At 47.9% G+C, this 16356-nt stretch overlaps 1 protein-coding gene across 1 annotated transcript in view; it reads left to right on the top strand.

The window, feature by feature from the left end:
- LOC147114870 (peroxidasin homolog) overlaps positions 1-16356 on the top strand; it is a 1146739-nt gene that overhangs the window by 709102 nt on the left and 421281 nt on the right. The window contains exon 10 of the mRNA XM_085992898.1: positions 2478-2750. Within this exon, the coding sequence (XP_085849024.1) occupies positions 2478-2750 (273 nt within the window). The remainder of the gene's footprint in view (positions 1-2477; positions 2751-16356) is intronic.

Raw genomic sequence — 16356 nt, 5'->3', positions numbered from 1 at the left:
TGTATCACGTTTTGGGATCATTAATTTTTTTCTTTCCTTATGGAAAGGATTTTAGATTAAATTAGTGCCTGTTTTAAAATAAAGTGACTTTTGCACTAATTTTAAAATAAAGCCATAGGTTGCAGGCATTGAAGATGTGCATTAAAGCCAAATGAGCTAGTTTGCAGAACATCACAGCTTACAGTCTATTGTAACTGATGCAATGTGGGTCAATCATCTCACCCAGGTCCATTAAGGCAGGATGCCCTTATTTATATTGGGAATAACAGCAGTTGAATCAAAGTGAGATTTGATTACATCTGTTAGTTACTCTATTCGTTCACATGCGGTCTACAAAATAAAGCAATTTATGTTTCACTTCTAGCCTCATCTCACCAAATTGTTTTATTCTGCCTTTAGATAAACTGGAGGAACACATGTGAGGGCACGTGTAAAAGAAAAGCGGGATGAATTTCCTCGGTGGTCCTCCTGGTTGTCTGGCATAACTCTGGTGGAAGATCTGTGGAAACTTCTGAGAAACAGCTTAAATGGAATTTACACCATTTTTCTGTGGATTCCACAGATTTTCTGTTGAAGGTATGGTGGACAATCAAGAGAACACCATAGAAATTAATGGTAAATAAGTCCAGGTTAGATCACAGGGCTCCTATTGTTACAGTATTGTATAATTGGATATTTGACAGTATGGGCATACTCTTGATTCCAGGAGTGTCCACAGACCTAAAACATGTAATGCACTAAAATGCATTATAACTGCATGCTATCACACAGCCCACAGTTTACTGTCAGATTACATTGTGCTCTTAAAATGTGACCATTTGTTCAGATAGAGCATAAAATACAATTACAGTACAAGTCTGAATTTCAGTGTAAAATTCACATGATTGAGGTTGCTTCAAGAAAAATTGTTGACATATTGGCACTAATATTTGAATTTAAATATAAAAATGAGAAGCAAAGTTAATATCGAATATTGTGAATGTTTGATATGACAGCTCTCCTGAAGACGCAAGTAGTTTATGTTGTGAGTAGCTGGATTGGGGTGGCCTGTGATGCTGTTCCAACTTTTGAAGCCTGCTGAACTTAGAATTAAAAGTACTTTCTTTACTCTTTCTTTCCTGTTTAATTAAAGCATAGGTGGAACACGTTTTAATTAAAGGGGGAGGAAAGTGTAAGCGAATTATGGTGGGCTGTTCTCCCATGTGAAGCCTTACAGTCATGCCCAATCCTGCCCTCATCTCTTTAAAGTTCTGTTTCATCTGCTTACAAGTCTGATTTTTGTGGAATATAAATGATGATGTCTTTTTTGAATACCAGAGTGTTTTCATATCAAAGTAATACAATTTGTATAACTTTAAAAAGGTGAATCAGACTTGGGAAGTTTTAGGTGAGGCAATGTTTTTCAAATTTGATGGCATCTAATTTCTTGGATCTTCAATAGGCCCATATTAAAAGGAACAATGAATAGAAAGTAATTGCTGACTGATCACATTCTCTTTAAACTATCAGTTTCTTCAAGAAATTTTTTTCAAGCTTTTTTCTGTTTGGGGTTGGAAAATACCAAGCAGTTTATTGTATCATTTTTGTCATCACAATAAGAGAGCACATAAGTAATGCAATGTCATGTTCCAATGTGATTGATGTTATTGTGTTTGTAAAATAATGGGAGATGATTAGCAAACATGCTTTCATAAAGACAGTGCTATTTTGAAAGTTATTTTAGTTGTGCTTTAAGGGACATATTTATGGATGATACTGATAATCATCCCAAAAGCACAGAGATTGCTTCTGATAATTTTAACTGGCCTGGTGTAGTCTAAAAGGAATATGTGATAGGGACTCTCAAGAGCTGGATATTCCATTGCTGTTCCACCCAAAATTGGTGGGATGGAAATGGGAGGCATCAAACAAAACCCACCATGCTTCCGCCTGGACATCAATTTCCCTCCCCCTGTCCCTACTGGAATGGCTGTGATCTGCCCCATTCCCACTTGCTGCATGTAAATGCCAGTGGGTGATGTGGGTCTCGGGTTTCAATCCGATTTCTCTCCTTACCGCCAGGGACAGCCAGAAGAAAGGTGGAGATAGACTCTGAGGCAATGAGAGTAAGTCCCCAAATTTGATTCAAGAGGAGCTTGAATCATGGCTGAAGCCTAAAAAGCATGTTGTTGTCCTCTTTGAAGCTCATTTAGAATCCCCATTTAATTGGCCGGCCATCTCTTCTGGTGCTCCAGCAATGGTCCCGCTGAATCACTTGCAGAATTTTCTATTCCAAATGACCCCAACATAAGGGTCGGCGTTAAGGCAGATTTATATCAGTAGGGCCCTGCTGTGAAGATAAGAATCCACCCCTTACACGTTAACCCTAAAATACTGTACACCTAGTCTACCTAGTTTGGCAGTTAAGGAATGTTAATCAATCAAAGTATAGAATATTTAAAATGAGTGTTTTAATGTGCCACAATTTTCTGCTCTAGCCAAGCCCAGTTTTGTGATTCAGCCACAAAACACTGAGGTTCTAGTCGGATCAAGTATCACTCTGGAGTGCAGTGCCATTGGGCATCCCCAGCCCCGGGTTACATGGACCAAAGGGAACGGAGAGCTGCTCCCCATGCATTCCAGGTACACCACCACTTCCTCAGGTGGCCTATTTATTCAGAACGTCACCCTCCAGGACCACGGCCAGTTCATCTGTCATGCCAGTAACAATCAAGATTCCATCCAATCCTCAGCATCCATCATTGTACAAGGTAGGTATGGTTTTCCATTGTTGAGTGATGATTATAGGCTCAAAAAGGAGTGTTACAAATTGGGAAATGTGTGCTGATTTATTTTTAAAGTATGAAAAGTATACTTACTAAGATGGATTTTGAAAATTTGGGCAGTGGAGTGCAGGGAAGTGCAGGGAAATCAAGGCCTATCATTTCTTCCCATCCCAATCTGTTTTTTAATCCTCCTGAGACAGCAGGGAAGGCTGCCGGCCACCTATTCACCACTCCATGTAAATGATGGCAGAGGTCCTGACAACTCGGCTGCTTTTGCTGCCTTCGACTTCTGGCAGGAGAGGAGTGGCAGTCATCCCTGGAGCAGGGATGGAAGGGTCCAGTGCTCTTTTTGGAGATTCTGCCAGGAGCCTGCTGTGTGTGAGTAAGAAGACGGGTCAGACTCATGGCAGATTTAGGGCAGTGGGCAGAACTTCCACTCCGACCCTCCTCCAGTGGACGGAGTGATATTCAGCCCATTATGGCATTAAAGGTTTTATTTTGATGGTTTGATGGTTCATGTTTCAAAAGGTTTCTATTGCTTCATCACAACTAATATAATTAGTTAATGCTATTTCAAAGGTAATAATCTGTTCACAGCAGTACAAATTTAGCATTTTCTATCAATTAGTATATTTCTGTGCTTGGAGATCAGTTCACATGATGTTGGTTAGTTAATTGATGTCTGACAATAAATGCATTTTCAATGTTGTTTCATCTTTAGAATGTCTGGCTAGTGTGCATAAGGACAGCTCAGACCCCAGACAATGTGTGTTTACTTGTTTATTAACATTCCATGGGATCGCTTTCACCATATTATGATTTAAGATTGTGCCATTCTTCCTTTGATGATGATTGGTTAATAGCTCTATCTTCAAAAACTTAAAGGTATAAAAACTAGGACCTTTTAGGGCTGAGAGGTTCTGCAGCAGTATCACTAAATGTTTGGTGCATTGGATTATACTAGCAGGTGGCTTGCATATTATGACAAGACGCTGTGTCATACCAAGAATTTGCCATAAGAAGCTGAGCAAATAATGGGCTCATTAAGCAATCATTCTAGTTGAATTTATTGTAAATTAATTATTTGTGCACTATAGCAAGAGTGTTGAATACATGGTTGCAAATCAGATTCAGCTCATATGCTCCTAATATCCAGTCTGCAGAGCTGTTTTTGAAATTGAAATGAAATTAATTGATGCGCTAGTTTGCAATTTTCTTCTCTCATTGGCTTCAGTGTTTTGAGCTTCATCGGTTTGAAGGATTAAGAGATGCCTTCCTTATTGGTGGATTCAGACCAAAGAGATGGCAGCCTTGTTACACCAATAAGGGGCAGCCTTTATCGATCCTCCAGGCTCCTGAAGTTAAGAACATAAGAACATAAAAATGAAGAGCAGAAGTAGGCCATAGGCCCCTCGAGCCTGCTCTGCCATTCAATGAGATCATGGCTGATCTTCGACCTCAATACCACTTTCCTGCCCTATCACCATATCCCTTAATTCCTCTAGAGTCCAAAAATCTATCTATTGTAGGGGGTTTCTCTTGCCCGTTCTGGTCTCCTACCAGGCTTCGTGCAATAATTACCCTTGAGTGGTTCGACCCACTCTTCCCTACGGTTCTAGACCTTGGACTTAGGTGCAGGGAACTGTAGTGCAGAGAAAAACTCAATAGACCAGGTTGAATAGCACGAAATGGATGCTTTTATTATTAAACAGTTTGCAGCATTATAAAATACATGTCATAAGCACAGATTAAAGTAACTACAAGCATGCACATATCTATAAACTTAACTCTATGGAAATGGGGAACACACGGCACATCGTAAAAGGGAAAACACATTACGATTACCCTTCACCCCCTCCCCTAGACCTAGCTTAAGTTTCGACTTGAGGAACTCGGGATCATGCTCACCACTCTCAGAATCGCGAAAGGGGGGGTTCGCAGCCTTTTTGGCACCGCTTTCCGTCGTCACGTGGATTTGGAAACTTCTGGCGCAGCTTGTTTTTCTTACGCGGTGCAGCAGCAGATACAGCCTTGATGAGCGCTCATCATGGATGGATCAGTTAAAAGTTGTTGAAGAACCGGATACACATGGGAAAGTCCATTACTGGAAAGCTGAGAATGGGATGTTGAGGCACGGGAGTGCTAGGCCCGGAGTGTCCTTTTATTTCTCCCTCCGGCCTGGCTCGTCGGTTTTCCTGAGGGTGTCTTCTCCTTCGGCCTGGGTCGTCGATGATCTCCTGACAAAAGTACCCGGGCCACCCTCGTCGTCTTCCCGTTGTGGCCGAGCCTTGCCTGGCCGAACACCGACCACGCTGCCTTAACCGAAGAGTCCGTCCCGAAACGTGAATCTGAAGCGAAGCGCCGAAGCGTACTCCCAAGCGTTGAAGAAATGAAAACCGAAGTGAAGCCCCGAAGTCCAGCCCTGATGGACCTTTCAATCCACAGTTATACCTTGTTGGGACAGTCTTATCTCCCGCCAAATCATAGTCCAGTCTTTGTAATATTTTTGGCGGGCAGAAATCTCTGCAGGGGTGCTTTGTCTTACAACGGGAGCCGGTGATAGCTTAACTGGCCTTCCTGGCCGATAATGTCTTTTACTTTGTCACCGTAACTCAGTTCGTATATTGATCGGTCTGGAGATTGCCCTTGATGGCTGTTAAACGGTTTTTCCTTTGTACAGTAAATGGGTTTAAGTGTTCATTCAAAAGTCCGCCCATTTCTTGATGGGCCCCATCCTGTTACCTGAAACTGTCTTGTACTTAGAATCCAATTAATATGTATGCTCAGTTCCCTGAGTTTCGTTTTCCCGATACTGGCTTTCGCGGGCTTACTGTCCTCAATCCACAAGCCTGTCTGGCTTGCAGTAACAGAAATCAAATGGTCCCAGAAACTGATCACGAGGTCCAGCGGCCATTTTGTATGCCCTTTTTATCAAAGGTTTTTCTCTACAAGCTTCTTTTGGTCAATAAAACTGTTTTATTAACCCTGTTTTGTTGCGTGATTAAATTACTGAAAATTTTGAATCTTACAGTCCCCCCTGTGATACTGATAGCTTGCTTAAAGTATCAATAATCCTTGGTGAGCAAATTTTCCCTGATTCCTCACATCCAAACATTCCTGGTAATTTACTATCTATGACCCCCACGACACATGCAGTTCCCATTTCAGAAGAATTACCTTGTGTACAATTGGACACTCATAGGCAGTATTATCTTAAACTATAACACATTCATCTTTCAGATGTGAAGGGGCCAATGCCCCTTGCACCACCTGCATACACCTTTTATTAATCAAAAAAAAACTTATCAATGGCTATAACACAACAGTATTCACACACTTAAATCATGCAGTAACTAAAAATCAAGAGTGGAGGGACGCTTTAACTTTTAATACTTAGCAGCTTAAACTGGGGTGTCCTCTTCCCCCACTCGTACATAGCGTTCTCTCCATTCTCCTGTGTTCTCGTGCCTCTGGAGGCGTTTGCCTCTCTTGCAATGCACGAACAGTAAAAATATTACAATTAAAACCTGACACACTACTAGGATGTGGGATGCTATTCTAATCCAGGCCGGGATCTCTATATTAGTGAACAGGTCCCACCATGGTGGGGTGACTATGTCCAATATGTCTTTCCCTATCTCTAATGTCTTCTGCTCCAGTGTGTAGAAATGCTTCTGTGAAACTATAACGGCTTTTAGAATCTTGGTGAGGTGTTCGGGGAGCGGGGGAATAACATAACCAAAATGCGCGCGAATCGCTGCAAGTCCGTGAAATTCTCTTTTACAGTGAGGTGAACGGTGGAGGGTGCAGGAATGGGGACAATCCGTTGTTGTGCCACTTGAACTTCAGCCCTGGGTTTGAAACAGAAACTGCTGTCACTGACCGGACACCACTCGTGCTGTCCGTGGCGGTAGTGAGGCGCTGCAGTGGTGACACAGTATGTCCCACTTCCGATATATGCTACCTGCGGGGGCTCATGGTCCTTTGCCATTGCCTCCATGGTGCAATTTATCGGCTTCGCGCTAGCGGCTCTGAACCCGCACTGTGGTTTCAAAAAGGCATTCAAGTGCTGGGGACACAGGATGATGTGTGCTCCCCGGCTTCGACACCCTGAGAGGTCGGTGCCTGTCATCGTACGCTCCCATCTGATGACATAAGGCGGGACCACTGCGTAACGAATGTGCGCACCCCCCCTGGATGACTCCAATGTTCTCCACCCTGTATACCGGGGCGGGCTTTGCTGCGGGACCCAACACCGGCATCCTTACCACTATTCCCATAATAGTGTGGTTTGAGCGTCCGCTGTCCACTGGGACTGGGTACGCTTCTGCAGCTAGTCTGAGCTGGCACAGGCTTAATGCGTTGTCAAAAGGGTGGAGCACTTGCAAGTGCTTGTTGCTGATCCAGGACGGGACCAAACCTTGTTTTAAATCCTCCAGATTACTGCGGCCCTCGCCCAGTAACCACGCCCCGTATAGCACACAGGCCTCGTTCTGCGCAGCCTGATCGGACGCATTCCGATCCTCCTTAATGAGCGCATTCACCATTCTAGCGTGTTTCTCCAGCTCAGCAATTATTTCTTTTAAGTGTAGTGTCATGGCTTGGTCCTCATGTAGCTCAGAACCCACTACCTTATTCTCGCTTGTCAGTATGTTCCTTAACTGGGCCTTTAAACCATTGATCTGTGTCTGCAGCTCCACGTTGTCTAGAGCGTTGACAACAGACGTTCCGGTGTTAAAAGCAGTGAAAATGTCATTTGCAGTACCCCTTCTTTGCCTTCCTACCCGATCCAAGACTTCCTGTGGTGTGGTGTACAATTTTGCTTTGTCGATGTCGGCAAAGTCAAACTCGTAAAATTGTCTGAACATTCGAGTTAACAGGACCTGGTACAATTGTTCCGTTTCCCTGGGACACCACTCCGGCAATCGTACCTCAGTGAGGTTTAAAATCACTGAGGCCACCGCGTAGTGTACCCCTTGGTACAGCACCTGACCGGTGGGTACCAATACTAAACTGTTCCCGGGTCCCTTTGTGGTGGTGGGGCACCCTTCCTTCTGGGCTAGCGCTAACGGAATCGTGGGCAGGGGCTTGCGTGGGCGGGTGATGAGTTCAGTGGCGTTTACTGGAATCGGGGAGTATGGGGCTCCACACGCCCGAGTGCTGACATCCCATCTCATCCCTTTTCCTTCATCCTGCCACTGCCTCTGGAAAAAGATGGATACGCCCTTGGGGCAAATGCGTTTTGAACCCCACATACAGACATATATGCCTTCATCTGGTTCCCACCATTTGTCCCAACACACACGTAATTGTCCGTGAGTCCCCGTAATTGTCCGATGGGTATTGTTACCCAGTCGTTCCCACTCGATAGTAGAGTTCTTCATGTCCTTCCCCAGCTTTCGTAACCACCACCATCTACTTAACGGTACGTTCCCATTACACACCAAACAGATCCTCTTTCCCACGGTAACGCTGACTCTGGGTGCAAGGATCCTCACCCGAGGGCACATTAACGAAGTCTCTTGGTAGGTGAAACCGAAATTGCTGGAGTATTCCGTAGAATTCGTCCCCAGCCATCCTGGCCATCTTCCTTGGTGGAAATAGGTGGCGGTTTCCTCAACCTCTCGCTTCCCCGTCCCATCCGTCGCGATGGGGGCTGTGTCGCCGGAACATCCGAACACGATGACGTCCTTGGTGCGGCCCCGGTAGGCCAGCCCGCACCCGATCGCCGCGAGTATCACGAGAATCCTCTCCATTGTATCCCTGGTTTCTGTAACCGATAAGATGATGTAGCCAGGCTCCCAATAGGTGCTGGCTTAATTAAACGGACGCGCGGGTCCTGTGACCCCGCTTCCAAACAACCACACATTCTGGGCAGACTCCGAAAACTACCTTTTAAACATCCCCATCATCTTAAACTTTACACACCTTAAACTATCATTACAATTACCTAACTTAACTCATCATTTCCTAACACCTATGTACAGCGCCGCCCTCCTCCGGGCGGCCTACTTAATTCCTGTGAGGGCTGCAGCGTGCCGCTCCCTGTGGCGGGGCTGCACTGACCTTCAGCTTTGATCCCCCGCAGCCTGTCGCTGCTGAACGAGAATCGTGCTTTTCTCGGGCTGCTCTGTACCGAGGTTGGGGAAGATAGGGAGAATTTGGCCATTGCTTTCTGGGCTGGGGCGTTCGAGTCGACCTACGAGGGGCTGCCTTGGGTGAGGCTCCCAGGGCTGACGGACCGGGGGTTGGGGCTTTCACCGTCACAGCCTGTGGTTCCACCACAGCTGCCGGCTCCGGCTCCCTTCCCTCAGGCTCCGCCCCCCCGGGGCCGGGATTTGTGGCATCCGACTCCACCTCACCTGTCCCTACAGGCCGTGAGTCTCCGCCCCCAATCCCTACCTCCCCTAAGCTTGAGTCGAGGGCGGGATCTTCGTCCTCTGACTCTTCCTCCTCCGTGATCGGGTCAAGGGTGGGGTCGAGCTGTTCGGGCTCTTCCCTGTCCGAATCCCAAATCAGAGGGGAGACCTCCCACTCCAATGGGATGACTCCTCCCTTCACGCAGGCTACTGTTCCAGCCTGTGTGGTCTGTGACTCTGTCGCAGGCTGAGGATTTTTGCCCTCAGACCTGGCCATTGTTGTTGGCCCTTTGTGCACCCGACTTAAACAGTTTGCACCACTTCCCACCAAACCACTTGTTACGACGGGACACCTCCACTGTGCGAGTGGCGTAGGCCGGCGGACTTTGTACCGATTCCTGCTCATCCTCCTGGCCTACGTTTCTCTCGCCAGCGCATAGGGTTAGACCCAAGAATTTTACTTCTCGCCGGCCAACCCGCGCCTTCGTAGGCGTTTCCTGAACACTCTCTATCTCCTCCATGCTCGCAATCTCTCCCCAGAGACAGTGATTTCTCAGGTCCACGTGGATCCCGTGGGCTACCAAGAAATCAGACCCCAGGACTCCCGCTACCACTCCCTCTTTCCACCTCAGCAGGATACACTTCCACGTGGTGCGGAGTGGCCCTAAACAAATGGAGAGGGGAAGGGAATGTGCGCCAGCCTGTTCTTCGCCCGTGAAGCCCAACAGACGATACGGGACCCCGGTTGACAAAAGCGAGTTGGTGGGGTTATCTGCGTGGACTACGGTGCACGATGCTCCCGTATCCAACAGATAAGTTTCCTTCACCTCCTCCACCTCCATCTCTACAAGGGGTCGTCTCCATGCATCGTAGCGGAGCGGACACAGGTAGACGGGCGGCGCCGACTCTAGTCACCTGGGTACAGCGATTGGAGTTTCGGGAGCGACGAGGCCGGTGGCAACCGCTATTTTCCCCTGCGAGGTCATTAGAGACCGCATTGCCTCTAAAACCGACTCGATCGTATCGGGATGGATCGACACATCGGCTCCCTTCTCCCGGACAGGCGCTTGGGCTGGGGCTGGGGAAGTTTTTCCCTTTAAATCCTTCCAGGGATTTTTACAGTCTCGGCACCAATGACCCTCCTTCCCACACCCGTAACAACTACTCTTGGCTTGGGGAGGGCGATTCCCCTCCTGATGCCATTCCTTTTTGGCAGGAGCTGCTGGCCTTGCCTCATGCACCTTTCCCTTTGAGGAAGGCACATCCCTACTCTTGTTGTTCCTGTAACTTATCGTGAGCTGATCAAGTACTACGTCCTCCGTGGAGCGGGGGTTAGTGGGGTCAAACCATGCTTTGGCCTGCTCCCTCACCTGTGGCAAGCAATTGGCGACCAGACACCGGAGCCAATGAGCCCTTTGGTCATCATTTAACGCGTTCCGGTCCGGTCCTCCCGGGCAGCTGCGCCGATACACTGGCCACAACCTTCCGGCGAAAACCCGTGGGGGTTCTCCCTCTAGCTGTACCGTCCTTTCCAATTGGAGGAACGGAGTTCCGTCACCCTCCCCTATAATCTCCAGGATCTCGTCCCGTACCTCCTCATACGTCTTGCGCCCTCTCTTGCTCTCGTCAGGGAGACACCGGAGGAGCGAGGTGTCCAGGGAGAACAGGAGCATTTTGGACAGTTCGGCCCCGTCGCAGTCATTAACTGCTGCGGTTTGCTCCACGTCCCTAAAATGCATGGATGGATCTCCTGACTCGGAGAGTTTTGGGATGGTACTGATCATTTCCCTTAGCTGTCGTGCGCTATGGGGCATTATGATCTGATTCACGAGGGGTCCGTCCTCGCCATTCGCTTGGTCCGGACCGAGCCTTCGGTGTCGAGCGGGACACATCGGTGCCGGCTTTGACTCGACTACCTGGGGCTGCTCTACCTCAGGAATCTCTTCATCTAACTCTACCGTTTCCTCCCCCGGAGTCCAAGACTCAGTATAGGCGGGAGGTGCTGAGGGCTCGGGGGTTGGTACCCTAACTGCCTCCTGTGGAATTGGTCTTTTTGATTCCTTGGCTAACAGTAACTGGCTCGCTGGCGGGTTTATGAGACACACCAAGCCGGTTGCCTTTGCTAGGGCCGTTCTCAGGTCCTCTAGCTCCCTGTGGCAAGCGCTATGATCGGTGTTCTCAGACCTATCCTCCATGGCCATCTTATATGCTGCCCTAGCCCCCAAAATTCTTTCCTCCTGCGTCGCTATCTGCTTAGCTAGGCGGGAACACCTCTCTTTCATTCTACCTTCATTGGCCTTGGCCTCAATGACCTGACATTCCAAATACTCTATCCGGGTCTCATGGCGGTGAGTTGCGGATTGGCGTTCCTGATTCAGCGCGTTAAGCGATTGAATCAGTTTCTGACCTCCCGCAACCTTTTCCTCTACTTCTGTAAGTAGCCCTTTGACCTGGGCTGTCTGTGCTACAACGACCTGGTCCAAAAGCTGGACTTGCTCTTGTAACACATCAGCCAGACCGCCTTTTCTACCAATTTCTTATGCTCTTTACCTTCTGTCCACTTGATGGCTGCGTCTAGCGGGCGCCTATCTCTTAATAGGTCAGATATCCACTGTTTTGTAAGGTTTACCTTCCCAAAAACATAGTCCGCTATTCTCTCATCCATCACATTTCGTTTATTCAGACCTTGATCTAACACACTACATTCCTGCTGCCAAGGTCCTGCCGCAGTCGCCATCTCTGTAGGGGGTTTCTCTTGCCCGTTCTGGTCTCCTACCAGGCTTCGTGCAATAATTACCCTTGAGTGGTTTGACCCACTCTTCCCTACGGTTCTAGACCTTGGACTTAGGTGCAGGGAACTGTAGTGCAGAGAAAAACTCAATAGACCAGGTTGAATAGCACGAAATGGATGCTTTTATTATTAAACAGTTTGCAGCATTATAAAATACATGTCATAAGCACAGATTAAAGTAACTACAAGCATACACATATCTATAAACTTAACTCTATGGAAATGGGGAACACACGGCACATCGTAAAAGGGAAAACACATTACGATTACCCTTCACCCCCTCCCCTAGACCTAGCTTAAGTTTCGACTTGAGGAACTCGGGATCATGCTCACCACTCTCAGAATCGCGAAAGGGGGGGTTCGCAGCCTTTTTGGCACCGCTTTCCGTCGTCACGTGGATTTGGAAACTTCTGGCGCAGCTTGTTTTTCTTACGCGGTGCAGCAGCAGATACAGCCTTGATGAGCGCTCATCATGGATGGATCAGTTAAAAGTTGTTGAAGAACCGGATACACATGGGAAAGTCCATTACTGGAAAGCTGAGAATGGGATGTTGAGGCACGGGAGTGCTAGGCCCGGAGTGTCCTTTTATTTCTCCCTCCGGCCTGGCTCGTCGGTTTTCCTGAGGGTGTCTTCTCCTTCGGCCTGGGTCGTCGATGATCTCCTGACAAAAGTACCCGGGCCACCCTCGTCGTCTTCCCGTTGTGGCCGAGCCTTGCCTGGCCGAACACCGACCACGCTGCCTTAACCGAAGAGTCCGTCCCGAAACGTGAATCTGAAGCGAAGCGCCGAAGCGTACTCCCAAGCGTTGAAGAAATGAAAACCGAAGTGAAGCCCCGAAGTCCAGCCCTGATGGACCTTTCAATCCATAGTTATACCTTGTTGGGACAGTCTTATCTCCCGCCAAATCATAGTCCAGTCTTTGTAATATTTTTGGCGGGCAGAAATCTCTGCAGGGGTGCTTTGTCTTACAACGGGAGCCGGTGATAGCTTAACTGGCCTTCCTGGCCGATAATGTCTTTTACTTTGTCACCGTAACTCAGTTCGTATATTGATCGGTCTGGAGATTGCCCTTGATGGCTGTTAAACGGTTTTTCCTTTGTACAGTAAATGGGTTTAAGTGTTCATTCAAAAGTCCGCCCATTTCTTGATGGGCCCCATCCTGTTACCTGAAACTGTCTTGTACTTAGAATCCAATTAATATGTATGCTCAGTTCCCTGAGTTTCGTTTTCCCGATACTGGCTTTCGCGGGCTTACTGTCCTCAATCCACAAGCCTGTCTGGCTTGCAGTAACAGAAATCAAATGGTCCCAGAAACTGATCACGAGGTCCGGCGGCCATTTTGTATGCCCTTTTTATCAAAGGTTTTTCTCTACAAGCTTCTTTTGGTCAATAAAACTGTTTTATTAACCCTGTTTTGTTGCGTGATTAAATTACTGAAAATTTTGAATCTTACAGTCCCCCCTGTGATACTGATAGCTTGCTTAAAGTATCAATAATCCTTGGTGAGCAAATTTTCCCTGATTCCTCACATCCAAACATTCCTGGTAATTTACTATCTATGACCCCCACGACACATGCAGTTCCCATTTCAGAAGAATTACCTTGTGTACAATTGGACACTCATAGGCAGTATTATCTTAAACTATAACACATTCATCTTTCAGATGTGAAGGGGCCAATGCCCCTTGCACCACCTGCATACACCTTTTATTAATCAAAAAAAAACTTATCAATGGCTATAACACAACAGTATTCACACACTTAAATCATGCAGTAACTAAAAATCAAGAGTGGAGGGACGCTTTAACTTTTAATACTTAGCAGCTTAAACTGGGGTGTCCTCTTCCCCCACTCGTACATAGCGTTCTCTCCATTCTCCTGTGTTCTCGTGCCTCTGGAGGCGTTTGCCTCTCTTGCAATGCACGAACAGTAAAAATATTACAATTAAAACCTGACACACTACTAGGATGTGGGATGCTATTCTAATCCAGGCCGGGATCTCTATATTAGTGAACAGGTCCCACCATGGTGGGGTGACTATGTCCAATATGTCTTTCCCTATCTCTAATGTCTTCTGCTCCAGTGTGTAGAAATGCTTCTGTGAAACTATAACGGCTTTTAGAATCTTGGTGAGGTGTTCGGGGAGCGGGGGAATAACATAACCAAAATGCGCGCGAATCGCTGCAAGTCCGTGAAATTCTCTTTTACAGTGAGGTGAACGGTGGAGGGTGCAGGAATGGGGACAATCCGTTGTTGTGCCACTTGAACTTCAGCCCTGGGTTTGAAACAGAAACTGCTGTCACTGACCGGACACCACTCGTGCTGTCCGTGGCGGTAGTGAGGCGCTGCAGTGGTGACACAGTATGTCCCACTTCCGATATATGCTACCTGCGGGGGCTCATGGTCCTTTGCCATTGCCTCCATGGTGCAATTTATCGGCTTCGCGCTAGCGGCTCTGAACCCGCACTGTGGTTTCAAAAAGGCATTCAAGTGCTGGGGACACAGGATGATGTGTGCTCCCCGGCTTCGACACCCTGAGAGGTCGGTGCCTGTCATCGTACGCTCCCATCTGATGACATAAGGCGGGACCACTGCGTAACGAATGTGCGCACCCCCCCTGGATGACTCCAATGTTCTCCACCCTGTATACCGGGGCGGGCTTTGCTGCGGGACCCAACACCGGCATCCTTACCACTATTCCCATAATAGTGTGGTTTGAGCGTCCGCTGTCCACTGGGACTGGGTACGCTTCTGCAGCTAGTCTGAGCTGGCACAGGCTTAATGCATTGTCAAAAGGGTGGAGCACTTGCAAGTGCTTGTTGCTGATCCAGGACGGGACCAAACCTTGTTTTAAATCCTCCAGATTACTGCGGCCCTCGCCCAGTAACCACGCCCCGTATAGCACACAGGCCTCGTTCTGCGCAGCCTGATCGGACGCATTCCGATCCTCCTTAATGAGCGCATTCACCATTCTAGCGTGTTTCTCCAGCTCAGCAATTATTTCTTTTAAGTGTAGTGTCATGGCTTGGTCCTCATGTAGCTCAGAACCCACTACCTTATTCTCGCTTGTCAGTATGTTCCTTAACTGGGCCTTTAAACCATTGATCTGTGTCTGCAGCTCCACGTTGTCTAGAGCGTTGACAACAGACGTTCCGGTGTTAAAAGCAGTGAAAATGTCATTTGCAGTACCCCTTCTTTGCCTTCCTACCCGATCCAAGACTTCCTGTGGTGTGGTGTACAATTTTGCTTTGTCGATGTCGGCAAAGTCAAACTCGTAAAATTGTCTGAACATTCGAGTTAACAGGACCTGGTACAATTGTTCCGTTTCCCTGGGACACCACTCCGGCAATCGTACCTCAGTGAGGTTTAAAATCACTGAGGCCACCGCGTAGTGTACCCCTTGGTACAGCACCTGACCGGTGGGTACCAATACTAAACTGTTCCCGGGTCCCTTTGTGGTGGTGGGGCACCCTTCCTTCTGGGCTAGCGCTAACGGAATCGTGGGCAGGGGCTTGCGTGGGCGGGTGATGAGTTCAGTGGCGTTTACTGGAATCGGGGAGTATGGGGCTCCACACGCCCGAGTGCTGACATCCCATCTCATCCCTTTTCCTTCATCCTGCCACTGCCTCTGGAAAAAGATGGATACGCCCTTGGGGCAAATGCGTTTTGAACCCCACATACAGACATATATGCCTTCATCTGGTTCCCACCATTTGTCCCAACACACACGTAATTGTCCGTGAGTCCCCGTAATTGTCCGATGGGTATTGTTACCCAGTCGTTCCCACTCGATAGTAGAGTTCTTCATGTCCTTCCCCAGCTTTCGTAACCACCACCATCTACTTAACGGTACGTTCCCATTACACACCAAACAGATCCTCTTTCCCATGGTAACGCTGACTCTGGGTGCAAGGATCCTCACCCGAGGGCACATTAACGAAGTCTCTTGGTAGGTGAAACCGAAATTGCTGGAGTATTCCGTAGAATTCGTCCCCAGCCATCCTGGCCATCTTCCTTGGTGGAAATAGGTGGCGGTTTCCTCAACCTCTCGCTTCCCCGTCCCATCCGTCGCGATGGGGGCTGTGTCGCCGGAACATCCGAACACGATGACGTCCTTGGTGCGGCCCCGGTAGGCCAGCCCGCACCCGATCGCCGCGAGTATCACGAGAATCCTCTCCATTGTATCCCTGGTTTCTGTAACCGATAAGATGATGTAGCCAGGCTCCCAATAGGTGCTGGCTTAATTAAACGGACGCGCGGGTCCTGTGACCCCGCTTCCAAACAACCACACATTCTGGGCAGACTCCGAAAACTACCTTTTAAACATCCCCATCATCTTAAACTTTACACACCTTAAACTATCATTACAATTACCTAACTTAACTCATCATTTCCTAACATCTATGTACAGCGCCGCCCTCCTCCGGGCGGCCTACTTAA

This window comes from Somniosus microcephalus, chromosome 7 (assembly GCF_052327205.1).
Source record: "Somniosus microcephalus isolate GS21.2 chromosome 7, FLI_Smic_1.0, whole genome shotgun sequence".
NCBI lineage: Eukaryota > Metazoa > Chordata > Chondrichthyes > Squaliformes > Somniosidae > Somniosus > Somniosus microcephalus.
Note: the sequence above shows the minus strand (reverse complement) of the source record. Positions and strands in the feature narration are given on the sequence as shown.